The 16,432-nt window shown below is 49.4% G+C and overlaps 1 protein-coding gene across 10 annotated transcripts in view; it reads right to left on the bottom strand.

Moving 5' to 3' along the window:
- Cux1 (cut like homeobox 1) overlaps positions 1-11,258 on the bottom strand; it is a 422,843-nt gene extending 411,585 nt beyond the window's left edge. For 4 of the 10 annotated variants that reach the window (XM_045142922.1, XM_045142923.1, XM_045142916.1 and 1 more), the window contains exon 1: positions 8,809-9,131. In XM_045142922.1, coding sequence (XP_044998857.1) covers positions 8,809-9,126 — 318 coding nt within the window. In that variant the 5' untranslated portion in view covers positions 9,127-9,131. Of the gene's footprint in view, positions 1-8,808; positions 9,132-9,546; positions 9,768-11,040 lie in introns of those variants that run through there. The other 6 variants (XM_045142918.1, XM_045142919.1, XM_045142920.1 and 3 more) reach the window with 3 other exon arrangements.
- Positions 11,259-16,432: the final 5,174 nt, after the last annotated feature.

The following is a 16,432-nucleotide window of genomic DNA, read 5'->3' as shown; positions in this document are numbered from 1 at the left end:
CGTTAGCCAGATGCACAAGGGGGTGCACAATTCTGGAGTTCGCTTGCAGTGGCTGGAAGCCCCAGCACGACCATTCTCTATTTCTCTCTCTCCCTCTTTCTGTCTGTTACTCTCAAAGAAATAAATAAAAATAAACAAAAAGAGAACACAGCCAGGTATGGTGGTACACACCTATAATCCCAGCACTTGGTATGCAGGAGGGTCAGAAGTTCAAGGTTGGGGGCTGGAGACATGGCTCAGTGGTTAAGGCTTTTTCCTGGGAAGCCTAAGAACCCAGGTCTGATTTCCCAGTAACCATTTAGGCCAGTGGTTGTGCATGCATCTGGAGTGCATTTACAGTGGCTGGAGGCATGGTATGCCCATCCTCTCAGTCTTTCTCTCCCTCAAGTAAATAAACAGACAAATAGTTCAAGGTCATCTTTGGCTGAAAAGAAAATTCAAAACTAGTCTGAGCTACATGAAACCTTGTCCCAAAAAATGAAACAAAAAATGCATCTGTGCCATGCATAGTGGTGCACGCCTTTAATCCCAGCACTTAGAAGGCAGAGAGACAAGAGGATCACTGAATTCAAGGCCAGCCTGGGACTACAGAGTGAGGTCTTGGTCAGCCTGAGCTAGAGCAAGATCCTACCTTGAAAAAAAAAAATGCAGGTTGGAGAGATGGCTTAGCGGTTAAGCGCTTGCCTATGAAGCCTAAGGACCCTGGTTCGAGGTTCAATTCCCCAGGATCCACATTAGCCAGATGCACAAGGGGATGCACGCATCTGGAGTTCATTTGCAGTGGCTAAAAGCCCTGGCATGCCCATTCATTCTCTCTCTCTCTCCCTTCTCCTTCTCTCTGTCACTCTCAAATAAATAAAAATAAAAAAAAATTTTAAGTTTAAAAAAATGCACTTATTTCACCAGTATCTGCCACACCTTTCAGACGATTCAGAAATGGTGACTGGAGCAAAAGAATGTTTCTATTTCTGAGAACTGAAGTATTTTCCAAACATCATCCCTCCCCCTCAAAAAATTAAGTGTACAATTTTCTTGGGCAAGAATTTTCATCATATCTTTTCTTCTAAGAATCTTAAAATAATGCAGTTCTACGAATGCTTAAGTTTAATAAAAGGAGCAATGTCACAACATCTGAGGACAGGCTTGGCAGGTCAGGAGCAGGGCAAGAAACAACAGGCAGAGGTGACAGCTCGGGGCTGCCTTGCACAGGCTGAGGGTGACGCCTTAGTGGCCCTGCCTTCACCCACAGCCCCCAGGCCCTGCTGAGGTTTGCAGCTAGAGGCTGCTGAAGGCCAGGGTTTGCCATGGTGTCATTTAGTAACTTACCAAATCATTTTTATCAAAGTAATTATGACCTCCCTCAAAGCAGCCAGGAAAGTGGCAATAGCCAAAGGATTATTCACAGGTCCAAAGTAGCAATACAATCACCGGACCTAAAGTGTGTTCACGTATTTTTTGCCCTTGGTTTTAAAAACATCAAACGAGGGATGGCTTAGCGGTTAAGGCGTTTGCCTGCAAAGCCAAAGGACCTGGGTTCCATTCCCCAGGACCCACATTAAGATGATGCACAAGGGGGTGCACGCATCTGGAGTTCATTTGTAGTGGGTGGAGGCCCTGGCGCACCCATTCTCTCTCCTTCTCCCTCCCTCTCTCAAATAAATAAAAATAAAATGAAAAAAAATTTTAAATAAACTAGGGGCTGGAGAGAAAGCTCAGTGGGTAAAGTGGCAGACAGACAAGTGTGGAGGCCAGAGTTCAAAAGTGCCAGCATCCGTGTGGAGGTGGAGAGAGGATCATTCCCAGGGCTGGCTGACTAGCCAAGCTGAATTGGTGAATTCCAGGTTCAATGACAGACCCCGCCTCAAAGAATAAAGTGGAGAGATTCAGAAAGATCCCTCCACACATATACAAACACATGTACCCACAGGTACATGAATGTGCATATACACACACACACACACACACACACACACAGAATTAAGCTGTTAGAAAGCAAAACTGTCACAACTTACTACAGGGAAAAACCAAATTGAAGAAAGCATACTTTGGGGCTGGGGATGTAGCTCAGTGGCCGGTGCTTGCCTAGCCATGCTGCATGAAGTCTGGGTTTCAGTTCCCAGCAACACATAAGCCAGGCTTGGTAGAAACAGGCCTGTGATCTCAGCACTTGGGGAGCTGGAGGCAGGAGGATCAGAACTTTAAGGGCATCCTGAGTTCAAGGTCAGCCTGAACTACATGAGCCCCCCCCCACCCCATTTCAAAAAAAAAAAAAGGAAGAGGAAGAGGCAGAGAAGTGGGAGGAGAAGTGAAGGAGGAGCGGGACAGGAGGGAAAGAAGGGGAGGACAAAGGTCTAAAGACTACCTTGCGCATATGGGAAAAATAGGAAGCAGTGTATAATTTTACTTTTTTATATGCTGGGTGGACAGGATCCGAACATCTTCCATCTAGCAAAGAGCTGTCAACGCCCAAATAAATTTTTAATGACAATAAGAAAAGCATTCTGTCTCTTGCCATTTCGCAATATTCACTTAGGAAAGAGCTAATTTGTCCATTTGTTTCTCCCTTAACCAAACTGGGGAAGCCTCGCAACCATAGATAACGTCGTAAGAATCTTAACTGTATTTCCCCACTGGGCAAGTACGGCCCAGCAGAGCGGGTCTGTCAGCCCACGGGCAGGCGGTGCACTCAAGGTAATTCAGAGAGCCGACAAGCTACCTGGCAGTTCAGAGCTTAAGCTCGGCTCGTTTCCTCCGACACGGAGTGCACAAAACCACAAGCCGGGGAGACCCCTTGATTTCCACTGAGGCGGGCAGACCGCTCTGCAGAGGTGCAGCGTGCGGTGCGGGCACTCGCTGCCCAGTTCCACAAACACTTTAATAAATGAAGCAGCACCTAGTCAGTTTCACTTCATACCAGTCTCCTGCTTGGCTACGTCTTCCTGGCTCTGCAGTTTCATAAATCCCTGGCAGGGATACACAGGTCCTCCTTCCTCCCGGCCTCCTGTCTGATTGCCTTCCTCTTGGAAGGAAGACTCCCCCACACCCCGAAATCCCCACACTTCCATGGGTAAAGCCCTCCCAATCCCTCCTAGAGGGGTCTAATAACCCTGTGGCCACGAAACACACCACATACACACACCCCTACACACCCCACTTCCCATGGCCCAGGGCTCTTTTAAACACAAAATCCTTGCCAAATGCCTAGGACCTCCTACAGTAAGGGGGGGGGGGAATCAGACTAAAATAAAGCAACTGACAATCTTTAGTTTTGTACAATAATATCTTATTGGAATTTAATTACAATGAGAATTATTAAGAGATCATTTTTATTAACATTCTCCCCCCCACACACACACACACACATACACACAGTGCTGAGGATGTAACCAAGTGAGGGTTTTTCATACACTAGGTAAACAGTCCACCACTGAGTGACACCCCACACCAGCAGAAGAACCTCAATGGGGTCTGCAACAAATTAAATTAGATGTCTTTCAAAAGGAGTCGTTGGGGGCTGGACACATGGCTTAGCAGTTAAAGAGTTTGCCTGCAAAGCTAAAGGACGCAGGTTCGATTCCCCAGGACCCACATAAGCCAGATGCACAAGGGGGCGCATGTGTCTGGAGTTCATATGCAGTGGCTGGAGGCCCTGGCACGCCCATTCTCTCTCTCTCCCTTCCTCCCTCTCTCTCTCTCATAAATAAAATATATTTTAAAAAGAGTTGTTGGCAGTCATATTTTTAACGGTGTCCATGATAATAATTAAATACCTGTTTTAAGTTGCAACTCGGTGCTTCGAAGCTGCTTTAGGGGTGGCACAAATGAGGCTGAGAGCAGAGGTTTCCCTCAATTCCAGCTCTCTTCCTGTGCAGACTCACCTTTCCCTTCTCAGACACTGCTGTCCCCCCCAACAACTCTGAGAACCCCACAACGAGCAGCATGTGATGGTCTGTGCCTGTTACCCTAGCATCTGGGAGGCGAGGTAGGATTGCTGAGAGTTCGAGGACAGCCTGGGCTACAGAGTGAGAGCCTGTCTCAAATTAGATAGATAAAGCCATAGGTGGATGGATGGATGATAAAACAGGCGTGGTGGCACATGCCTTTAATCCCAGCATTTAGGAGGCAGAGTAGGAGGATTGCCTTGAGTTCAAAGCCAGCCTGAAACTACAGAGTAAGTTTCAGGTCAGCCTAGGCTAGAGTGAAACCCTACCTCGAAAAAAAACAAAAAAATTTTTAAAAATTTTGTGGCAAAAAGAATGTAAGAGCCAAAGGAAAGGTACCACTCCTTACTTACAACTGCCCAGACAGAATTTGGCCTCAATATCCAAGACCTCGTAGTGCTTAGCAATACCTACACAAGACCCTCATAATAGGAGAAAAAGATGATGACATCAAATTAAAAGAGAGACTGATGGAGAAGATATGACGGAGAGCAGAGTTATGAAGGGGAAAGTGGCGGGAGGGAAATACCATTGTTTGTTGTCTGTAAGTATAGAAGTTGTCAATTTATATATATATATATATATATATATATATATATATATATATATATATGTGTGTGTGTGTGTGTATATGAATGTAATTTTTTATAAAGGTAGATGACAGGACAGATAGAAAGTAGGGAGGGGGTGCTGGGAGGATGGCTCAGCAGGTAAAAGCACATGCTACACACTCAGGCCTTTGAGAGCCTATTTTGTCCTAAGTTTGATTCCCCAACACCCATGTAAAAAGGAAGCATGGTCACATATACCTATAACCCCAGTCCTTCAGTAAGCACAGACTGGAGAATCACTGGGGTTCTCTGGTCAGCCAGTCTGACAGAAAACAAGAGAGCTCAGGGTTCAGTGACAGACTGTCTCAAGGAAACATGCAGATGAGTGAGAGGACACCTGTGTCCTCTGACCTCCACATGGGGCACACACATGTGCATACACCAAACATACATACATACAACACCACATGTAAATACGCACACACAATTTTGTTTTTAGTGTAGGTCTGAGCCCAACTCAGTAAAGCCAAAACATAGAGCAGGAACGAGAGGTCAAGCTGCTCTTCAAAACAAATCCAACATCTACACCTGCCAGAAAACCCAAGTTAGAACACAGAAAAATGAAAAGAAAAGAAAAGAAAAGAAAAGAAAAGAAAAGAAAAGAAAAGAAAAGAAAAGAAAAGAAAAGAAAAGAAAAAGGCTGCCTGGTAGCTTTTGAGAACACTGTCTGAAAACTAGAACAGGAAAAATGATGGACAACTCAGAAAGCCTCCACCATTAGCACTTTATTGGCATATGTACAAAAGCTTACGTGTGGAAAGAACAGCACTTTCAGGGAAAGTGACGGGTCTGAGTATAAATCATTATCACATAATAATATCTAACTTGTATGTTGGGGGGGGAGGAACTAGGAAATCAAAAGTCATGAGTGAATTCACAGTTTCTTTGCTATGAAGGTTAGATGACAAGAGGCAGTAAATCACGTGTCCCATGGTATCAGTGGCAGTCTTTTCACGAGCATCCACGTCCTCAAATCCCCAGCGTGACCAGTACGAACAGGTGAGCAGTAGTGGGGCACAGTGAGAGATACCGGGGGCCCCCTCTTCAAATAGTGCTGGCAAAATGAATAACAGCTAGTAAAAAGTGTCCCTAGGTTTGGCTATGGGAAGACTCAAATGCTAGAGTCCAAGAATTCCACATGTTTCCAATTAGATTCCAGAATTGCTTGAGTGTTTAAACTACATTCGCTTGCTACTTACACAAAACAAGTCTTCCGGGTTTTTTGAACATTTTAAATATGTTAAAATAAGATTAAGGGTCTGGTTTAAACAATCATGGGCAGGGAAATTTCAGCTGAAACCAAAACTATCTCCCAGCAGCCGATAATAGAACTTCAGACAAAACAAAAAGACTAGGGAGACACATTTCTGCCTAGGATAGTAACTAATAAAAAAAAAAAAAAAATCAGACTTAGGGAGGGCAATTAGATGTTTAAAGGTATGTATTAAATTTCAAATAGGTTTTAAATAATTCTTACAGTCCCTTACGATCCCATATAGTAAAATAAGTCTTAAGGTAATTTGACGTAGCATTTTTGTTATAGCCCAGTAGTTTCATCTTTTATATATGTGAAGTTCACTTGCGCCGATGATAGATGAGGAAAACAAGGGCAGGAACTAAGTCTAAAGTTCTGTAAGGTTTTTGCATGATAAAATTTCTCCCAGAAACTGAATGTATAATTTCTGCTAACAATTCTATCCTTCCTTCATTTTACTATTGAGCTGAAGAAAAAAAAAAAATCTAGATTTTTCTATCTCCAGTCTTGCTTGCTCTCAGATTGTCAGTGGGAGGCGAACCCACCCACGGCGGTGGCTGGCTTGTCTTCATTAATAACAGAGAAGGGTCTTTGGTTGACCAGACAGCAGGTTAGCTAGGTAGATTGTAAGAGAATAACTCCTGAGAGGACGAGGCTGTTTACCCCCTTTCCAGTTGCCCTGTGTTAACTATTGACACAAGACACAAGACATTGGAGACGCTGGCCAAAGGGCCTTGGCGCACCAACTGCATTGAGAGCTACTTCATTAATTTTATCCTAGCACTGACTTGTGCCTTTAAAAAAAAAAAAAAAAGTTTCGCCCCAGCAAAAACTTTAACCAGTTGATAATAATCCTTCCCACACCCAGTCTCTAAGACACCCATATTAAAAGAACCAAGACAAGAAAAATAAGAGCTCTCGCGTCATTTGTTTATTTATTATCCTATCAAAGGCACTAGCTGGGATATTTTAATTGAAATAATAGACTTATTGTGGGGAACAGGCTTGGGATGCTGGTACAATACACACACTTCCACAAAAAGCAACCAAAAACTGACTTACAGCAAAACTGAAATTAATCTCTGAATGCAAAAGAAAAAGACTAATTTTAATGAAAGTTTACTTTTTGCATTAGATTCTTCAAGGGTAACAGGGGTCACGTTACGGAATATGCCCCAAAGGGAAGTTGGCCACCAGCAGGCCCTCATTCCCCCCAAAACCCCAAGCTCCCCCTAACACAGGGCCAAGTTACATAGGCTTGTTTTAGAAAGTGTCCTCTTTTCAAACATGTATTTCAGAGATAAATTCATACAACGGTGTTTTCTTTATTTAAAAAGAAAGAAAGAAACTTGGGTTTTTACAAGTCTGGGATAAGGGCGAAACTTGTTCAACTACTGTTAACCACGCAAGGCACTGAAACTTGCCCAGTGCAAGCCTCGGGGACTAGAGAGGAAACCTGCCCGTCTTCAGAACCACTGGTCTGAGCATCCATCCGCTCCAGGTCCCGAGGCGAACTCAAGACCCAGGAAGCAGGGGATCAGTGCAGCCCTAGCTCCCCAGGACGCTGCAGGGGCGCAGGGCCAGGCCAGACTGAACCCAGACCCGCCGCTCTCCACCCTGGGTCAGTCTCGCTGAGTACTGGGAGGCCTCTGCAGTTCCGCAGCGAGCACAGACCTCCACTGGTTCTCAGGCTACTGGATCTCGGAGTAAGAGGTTCGGGAAAGGTGAGAAGATGAAGCCTAATGAATTCTCGCTCCTACTGCGGTCTTAACTAACTCCTGTTAACATCTGTGCAAACAGACAGGACCCCCAAACAGACCACCAACTCAAAAGCCCCCCCCTACATTCCAGAGCAAGGTCCAGTCAGGCCTTACACTTGAACTTTGGCATTCCAGGCTCAACCGACACCTTCCAACACGCCAGGCAGTAGCATAGTTAAAATCGCCTAAGGCCAAGTCCTTATCTACCAAAAGGCAAAAGGCGCTCAGTCACAAGAAGGAGCTTAAAGAAAGGATTTTGTTTGTTGTAGTTTTTAGGAGCAACAAAAAGTTCATGTAAGTAATCTGTAAGGGAAACTTTCAATAGCTTCCTAGAGCCAAAAGGTTAAAAGTCCCCATGATCCCCCAGAGGAAAGCTAATCTGTGGGGAAGGGGGGAAGGCTATGTACATCAAGTTCATAAAATCTAATAACTTTGGACACCAAATCATTTCCTGGAATGCTGAAAACAAGAAACCTCATTGACGCTAAACAAGGACGTCCCGTTTAGAAAGACAAGGGGGTGAGGAGGGGGGAATCAAGCTTTGTTTCTTTAAAACTCCACGACGGGTTTTATGGTAAGCACAGGAGTTAAATTATGGTAAAAGGAAGCTATTTTTACTAAAACAGGGTGGACCAATTTATCAAAAATGCCATTTGGCTACGTTCATTACATTCAGGAATCTGATTTACACAATAGACACTTTGCAGCAATCCATTTTAGTCAATACATACTTCTTTAAGTTTTAATCTTATCGGAAATACATACTTCGCCTAGTCTTCTTTCTTCTACTTCAGCGGGAAATGGGAGGAAATTTCATAACCAGTGGTCTGCTTAATAATTCTCACGTGGGCCAGGGCATAAAGACACATACAACCAAAGTTACCAGACTCCTCCACTTAACGTAGGTTTTAATCCGATCGCCTTCGCTTCATACAAGCCCACGATGTGGCAGTCATGTCTGTTTCAGACCCCCTTAAGGGGACTGTCATCTGGGTTAGGAAAGTTCACCCAAGTTCACGTTCCAGCACACTTTAGAGATAGGAGCAGCAGCAGCTCCCTAGAGACGCTGCGGGGGGGGGGGGAGGAAGGGAACCCCTACAGAGTTCAAGTCGGCTCTGGATCTCCCTCTCTCTCTCTCTCTCTCTCTCTCTCTCTCTCTCTCTCTCTCGGCACAAGACTGTCCCCCTCCCTCTCCCGTGTCCCCAAGGCTCACTTGAGCTGCGGGTTCACTCGCCGCTCACCTTCAACTTGGCTCCGGCTACGCACAACATCCACCTGGCAGAGTCCCGGGGCTGTCCAGGAGCCGCGAGCGCAGAGCTGGCACGTTCGGGGCGGACCCCGAGGGCGCACAGCTCCTCCAGGCGGGGGGTGGCAGACGGGCACGCGTCCCCTGGGCACGCCGGCAGCTCAGTCACCGCACAGGGAAGCGCGGCACCATCCCTCGGCAGCTCGGAAGGACCACGGTCCTGCTCGTCCCAGTCTAGCAAGGCCCGGGGGACGTTGCTTTCGAGAACCCGGCCCGAGAAAGCATCACCGAGCGGACCTGCAGCGCGCTCCATAGCGCCTGCAGAGAAGGGGGACAGGAATTGGGGTGGGGGGGTGGAGGGGAGGGGGAAAACGGGACCCCAGGGGAAGAGGTGGAGCAGACGAGTGGAGCAAGCGACGGGTCACCAGGCTGGGAAAGGGGGTGTCCCCGAGGTCCACACAGAAAACCGGTGACCCGTGAGAAAAAAAAAAAAAGCGCAAAGTTAGGAGCCTTCCTCCCGCACCCTTCCAAAGCAGTCAGTCCCAAGACTCCACAACGCCCCCCCAACACCCCAGTCTCCACGTTGCCACCAACTGCTAAGTTTCCCCCAAAGCGCTCCCCACGGGAGAGAAACGATTCGATCCCCCCCCCCTTTACACACACTCCCTTCTCCCAAACCCCCGTGCGCCAAGGGGGGGGGGGGGGAAACACAGCCAGATCCACAGCCACTCACACACAAAAGCGTGGACGACTTGCGGGGTTGAACGGGGTCACCCCACACGACACTACGGCCGGGGACATCAGGGGGTCCATCACCCCGTTACGAACCCCTTCCTCTTTATACTGCCTACTGACAAACGCAGCCAAGACACACTGGGAAGTTTAACCCTGTTGGGGTGGCAACCTCGCAGAGAGCGAGAGATGGTGACCTGCACCAAGGGGAGCTGGCTATGCCAACTCCCGGGATTCCCAAGTCGCCCGGCCGGAGCCGGGTCAAGGCCGCCGCCGCCGCCACCACCACCGCCGGTGGCCGCTCTGACCCTCCCCGGAGCCGGCGGCACCACAGCGCCACCAAGCCCGGGAGCTCCGGCGCGCCGGCGGGCAGTGGCAGTGGCGACGGCTCCTGGTGGAGAAGCAAAAGCGCTTCAACACCCCCCCAACACACACACACACACACACATACACACACACACACACACACACACACTGCAACTCCCCAGAAAACTTTCCCCGGGAGGAGGAAGAGGTGGGGAAGGGGGGGGGGACACAGACGCGCACAGGACGACACCACCCGGGAGAGAGGGTGAAAAAAAAAATAAATAAATTCACAAGACACCCCCTCTAAGCACCACCAACCGCTACGATGATGAGTTACCCCGCCAAAGCCCCTTCTTTTAAAAGAAAAAAAAATTAATAATTTTATTTTTTGCACGCGCGCGCCCCCTCCAGCAGCCGCACCGTGGGGTATGGGGTGTGTGTGTGTGTGTGTGTGTGTGTGTGTGTTTTGGGGGGGTGAAGAGACGGGGACGAAAACCATCCTTTTATCCCCCCTTCCCCGTCCTGCGGAGTCCCATGGTGGCGATGGGGCGACGCGGGGACTCCGCTGGGAGGAGGAGGAGGAGGGCAAGGCGAGGTGAGGGGTGGAGGTGGTGGGGGGGGACAGACATGGTGGTGGTGGTGGTGGTGGTGGTGGAAGGGGGGTGGACAGCGGTGCCGGTGGTGGTGCTAAAGTAGTGGTGGCGGCGGCGGCGGCGGCGGCTCCGGCGCCATCTTGGGCTGATCGATGAATTGAACAAAGAGGATCAATGTCTGATCAAGCGAGTTTTATCAATGAGAGACGAGTGAGCCGGCGGAGGGAGTCGTCCCCGAGTCGGGCTCGGTTCATTCCTCCGCTTACCCTTCTCCTTCTTCCCCGCTCTCAGCACAGCCCCCCCTGATGGCCTGAGAGTCTCCAAGTAAACCGGTCTCTCTCTCCCTCCCTCTCTCCCTCTCTCTCTCTCTCTCTCTCTCTCTCTCTCTCTCTCTCTCTCTCTCTCTCTCCCCCCACCCTGCACTTCCCTCCCCGCCTCCCCGACACACGCACACACACATATACACACACACGCGCACACACACACACACACACACACACACACACGCTCCCTCGCCCGCCTCCGCCAGAAGCCACCGAATGGCTCGCAGCCCTCAACCCCCCGGGCGCCGGGCCGAGCGCCGAGAGAAGCCTGACCTGCAGCTGCTGTAAATCAAAGCGCTTCCAATATTGAAACATCGATCCCACATTGGCCGCCATCTTGAGACATATTGAGACGGAGTTGAGAGGCTGATAGAGAGGGGGCTGGAGTTCAGGAGCCGCCAGGAGGCAGCAAGCCGGGGCGGCGCCAAAACCCGGCCTGGAGCCCGGCCTACCGCCTCCAACCCGGGGCGGACGCGGACTCCCTTCTCTTCTTCTCCCCCATCCCCCCCCCCCCAACCACCGCCGCCGCCGCCGCCGCCGCCGCCGCCGCCGCCGCCACCCCACCCCACCCCCCGCCGCCGCCGCCGCCGCCGCCGCCGCCAACCCTCCTCCTCCGCTCACGGCGGCGGCGCCTCCTCCTCCTCCTCCTCCTCCTCCTCCTCCGTCATCGTCGCTTCCAGCAGGGCCAGAGACCCCCCCCACACACACCTCCAAGTTGGAGCCGTCGTCCCCCCTAAGGCAACGGGACGCACACCCCACCGACACCTTCACCCACCGACCCACCCACCCACCACCACCCTTCCCCGGCGGCTGGACGCGCGCCACGCTGTCTCTTGCGACGCACACCACCTCCCCTGACCCCCGCGACCCCGGGCTCTCCCTTTTCCTCGCTCCCTCCCCTCCGCGGATGCGCGCGCACGCGTGTGTGTGTGTGTGTGTGTGTGTGTGTGTGTGTGTGTGTCCCACCCACCCACCATCCCCTCGGGGTCTCCAGCATAACCCCCACCCACCCACTCACTCCCCGGCGTGCGGGCGGTCCCTGCGATCCCCCGCCTCGAGGGGGCGCTGCGGGACGACGGCGATGTCTCCACTGGGACGGGACCGGGACGGGGTAGGGGGGGAAAAAGGGGGGTCCTCAAGGGAGGACCTCCGGGAAGTGGGGAAGGGGATCCCCGCTTCACCTCCAATGCACCCCTCCACCACCACCATCCCCAGGGTTAATCGAGGTGGTAGCTTCAAGCTTGGCTGGGTGGGGGGGTGGAGCAGCCGGGTGGGGTGCAGAGGCCTTTTTTTTTTTTTCCTTTTTCTTTTCTTTTTTTTTGAAAAGTGCGCTCGGGGCACGCGGAGCCCCTTCGCGCCCGGAACTCAGGACTACCGCGCGTGGGAAAGGTGCGCTGATGGGGCAGCGGGCGGGGAAGGGAGGGGAGGGTGTGCAAGGATGGATGGTGACACTCGGGTCCCTCGGAACTCCAGCGGGGAACCTGGAGACCACAGAGGCCAGCAATGGCGTTTCTGCTTCAGGGAAAGTGTGTTTGTGTGAGGAGGGGGGAAAATAATGATAATAACCAACCTTGACATTCCCGCCCACCCCCCCCCCACACTCCCCGACCTCCACCCTCGGGATGCCGCGCGCCTTCGTGCAAATCTTCCTGTGGCAATCGAGACGCACGGCATCGGCGGGGGCTTCCCGGGAGGGCGTTGGGGTTGGGGGGGTCCCCCGAGACTCCCCACCCACCACCGTGTCTGTAACTTAAGCCAGGACAGGAAAAAGTCTCGGAACACTGTTCTGTGTCGCCTCCTCTCCTCCCCAAGGCTTCTCCGCGAGAAACGTCCTGCCGTGCACACCGCCGAGTCGCCCGGGCACCCGCGGGAAGTTGCACCGCGTGGGCGCCACTCACGGGACGCAACTCCACGCGTGCTCCCAAGGGTACAAGATCGCTCACATTTAAACCGAAAAAGGAAAAATAAAATAATAATAATAAAGAAGGGGAAAAAAAACCTCTTTGGACTTCCTGCTGCGCAGAAACCTGGCCCCAAACAAGCGTTCTGTGATCGTCTTCTTTAAACGGATTTACCCGCACGTGCGGGTTTGAGTTTCCAGTAGGAAAACTGTATTTTAACTCTTCCGTACTTCGTTGAACGTGCGATTAGTTCAAACAAATCCCCAAATTCCTTAATCTGGAAAATTATATGTAAATAACATCTGGTTGGAACATGAAAGAAAATAGCCAGGAGTGGTGGTAGCTCACGACTACAATACCCAACACGGGCAACTCGGGAAGGCTGGAGGGGGGCGGGGGGATAGGAGGACTGCCCCGAGTTCGAAGCCAAGCTGGGACTACAGAGTTGAGTCGGCCTGGGCTAGAGTGAGACTGTGCTGAGAGAGACAGGCAGGCAAAGGAAGAATGGAAGGAAGGAAGGAAGGAAGGAAGGAAGGAAGGAAGGAAGGAAGGAGGAGGAGGGAGGAGGGAGGGAGGGAGGGAGGGAGGGAGGGAGGGAGGGAGGGAGGGAGGGAGGGAGGGAAGGAAGGAGAGAGATAAAGGAAAGAAAAAAGAAAGAAAGGAAGGTAAAAGAAAAAGGAAGAAAGACAAGAATGAAGCAGAAAGGAAAGAAAAAGAAGGAAGGGAGGAAGGAAGGAAGGAAAGAAGGAGAGAGATGGAAAAAGAATGTGGGAAATGATTGCTTTTCTAATCGAGTGCGGGGGTTTGGCGCTCCTCGGTTGCGGTGAATCTGGTGGGTTGAAATCCCCTTTGAATTAGAAAACACGTGTGTCCCCCAAATCTTGCACTGTGGCCCGGGGCCTCAATTTTATCGAGAGAGGAGGCCCCTGAGGTCGAGAAATGGGGCTCCACGCTGCGTCCCCAAGGCAGCCTCTGTCTGGCAGGCGGGACAGGAAGCAGGTGCGTGGGAGCGCGCGGGCGTCCGGGGCGCGTGACCAGCCTCCTGCGCAGACACCCGGGGGTCGCTGCGGACCCCAGGTGGCCGAGAGCGGCCTCGGTTGAGGGGCGCTGGAGCCCGCGCGCACCCGCCGCGGCGCCACAGCTCCGGTAGAGGGCAGCGGCGCCCCGGCACTCAGGGTCCCCAGCGCACGTGCCCACTCGTGCTGCCCGGCCACCCCGCGCTGGACCACGCCCTGTCCTGTGGCAGGAAGTTTGCCCCCTCGAGCCCCTAAGACCTAACAAGCCCTTCTACTCTAGCTCACACTTGGAGACAATCTGCCCTCCACTCGCATTTGGAAAAGACTTAAGAACTGCTCTAAAGAAGGCTAGACTGGGGTAAAAAAAAAAAAAAATGTGCAAGGGCTTAAAAAAAGAAAGAAAAAATGCTCCCGTGGGGAAAGATCAGGGAAATGGTTTAGATTTACTGCAGATGTTCTCAATCTAATTATCCTGTCGATCCCCTGGGTTTGAACCAAAAAAAAAGTTTAATATATATGACCTGTGTAACAGTTAGAAATACATCTGGTTGGAATTCAGGTTTCTGAATCCATGACAATATTTTAGATATAGATTTTATGAGTATTAAATACCCTCGATACGTTTCTAGTTATATTTATATATTTGCATGTTAACCTCACTTAAAAGAAACATTACATTGGGTGGCCCAGAGCACTAGCCTCATTTAAATAAAAATTATATCTATTTCTAACAGTTTGGGGGGTATACAAATCTTATTGCTCTTTCCAGGATAACTTTGCCAGTTATAGTATATATATATAATATATATATTATAATTTTTAAAAGAAAAATCAAGCCGAGAATGATGGCACACAGCTTTAGTCCCAGCACTTGGGAGGCAGAGATAGGAGGATCGCTGTGAGTTCAAGGCCAGCCTGGAACTACATAGTGAATTCCAGGTCAGCCTGGGCTAGAGCGAGACCCGACCACGAAAAACCAAATAAAGAAAAGGAAAGGAAAGTCAAGCTAAAATTATATTGGTTGAATGAAATCATCTATAAAGACCTAAAAGATTTTTAAGAGAACATTGTTCTGAGCAAGTATAGATAGAAAAGAACAAATTATATCTATTTCAGAGATTCTTTCTTTCCGTCTTTCTTTCTTTCTTTCTTTCTTTCTTTCTTTCTTTCTTTCTTTCTTTCTTTCTTTCTTTCTTTCTTTCTTTCTTTCTTTCCAAGTTGATTTTTCAGCCTTCACATTGTAAAACCTCCAGGACCATTGGCAACTGAATACAGAGGGTTTACAAAGCTGTCTGCTACACACACACACACACACACACACACACACACACACACACACATAATTTAAGAAAATAGGAAGGTCCTAGGATTTACATCTCATTGACACCCACGAAGATAATGTAATTAATGATCAAGTCCTTCCAGAACACAGTGTGAGAAAGGGTGGATCTGGCCCAAGACCAAAAAACACCTTGACATGTAATTGATATTACTTAGAATGAAGCCCGAGAAAAAAAAACATCACCAGTGCATTTGATCACCTTTAATGGTCTGGTTCTCCCTGTAGGGGAAGACAGCTCAAAGTTCCCAAGTGTATGACTAATTCACCACCCAAGCTTTCAAAATTAAGCCCCCACTCATCAGATGGAAGGACCGATCAAAATGATGTTACTTCCGGGCGCCTTTAAATAAAATTCAGCTTAGCACCAGATACGGCAACTAAATAAGTAATGTACGAACGCTGAATTTCTCAATGTCTTTTGTGGCTCATTTTATTTTTGCCTACGGGGGAAGGGGGAGGGCTAGCTGGGCACGGTGGCACATGCCTGTAAGCCCATTTCTTGGGAAGCGGAGGCAGGAGAATCAGGAATGCACCATCATTCTTAGCTATATAATGAATTTGCTGCCAACCTGAGCTATATGAGACCCTGTCTCAAAAAAAAAAAAAAAAAAAAAAAGCCCAGCATGGTGGCACACCCCTTTAATCCCAGGCAGAGGTAGAAGGATTGCCGTGAGTTTGAGGCCACCCTGAGACTACAGAGTGAATTCCAGGTCAGCCTGGGCTAGAACGAGACCCTACCTCAAAAACACAAAACAAAACAAAAAGAAAACAAAAACTAATAACGCAGCTGGAGGAGTTAAGGCACTCGCCTACAAAGCCAAAGGACCGAGGCTCAATTCTCCAGGACCCACTTAAGCCAGATGCCCAAGGTGGTATGCATTTCTAGAGTTTGTTTGCTGGAGGACCTGGGGGGCAGGGGGCATTCTGTCTCCCTATCTGCTTCTCTCTCTCTCTCTCTCTCTCTCTCAAATAAATAAATAAAATTAACATATGTATTTTTAAAATAATAATGACAAAACAACAATAACAGCAGGGTCTCCGTGAGGACTGTGTACCCGTGGTGATGTTACTCAGAGAAAATTGTAACCTGCGTTGGAGTGTCACTTCCCTATTCTTGCGTTAGTGGATTCACCTCTCACTGATATCTCAGCTGAGTTAATTAAACCCATTCAGGTGAAAATCGGCAAATTCTCCAAATACCATATACAGTGATTATTACCATATAGAGTGATAAGGCCAAGAAAGGAAAATGCAACCTGTTGGTTTCTAAACATATAAGTGTAGTCATTGTTATGATATCCTTAGCCTAATTCCTTGACGAAATTAAACTGGGCTCGGTGGCACACGCCTGTAATGCATCACTCTGAAGACAGAAGCAGGAGGACTGCCTTAAACTGAAGGCCACC

The sequence above is a fragment of the Jaculus jaculus genome, chromosome 2, assembly GCF_020740685.1.
Source record: "Jaculus jaculus isolate mJacJac1 chromosome 2, mJacJac1.mat.Y.cur, whole genome shotgun sequence".
In the NCBI taxonomy this organism is placed as follows: domain Eukaryota; kingdom Metazoa; phylum Chordata; class Mammalia; order Rodentia; family Dipodidae; genus Jaculus; species Jaculus jaculus.
The sequence above is the reverse complement of the archived record's forward strand: the minus strand, read 5'-3'. Positions and strand labels throughout refer to the sequence as shown.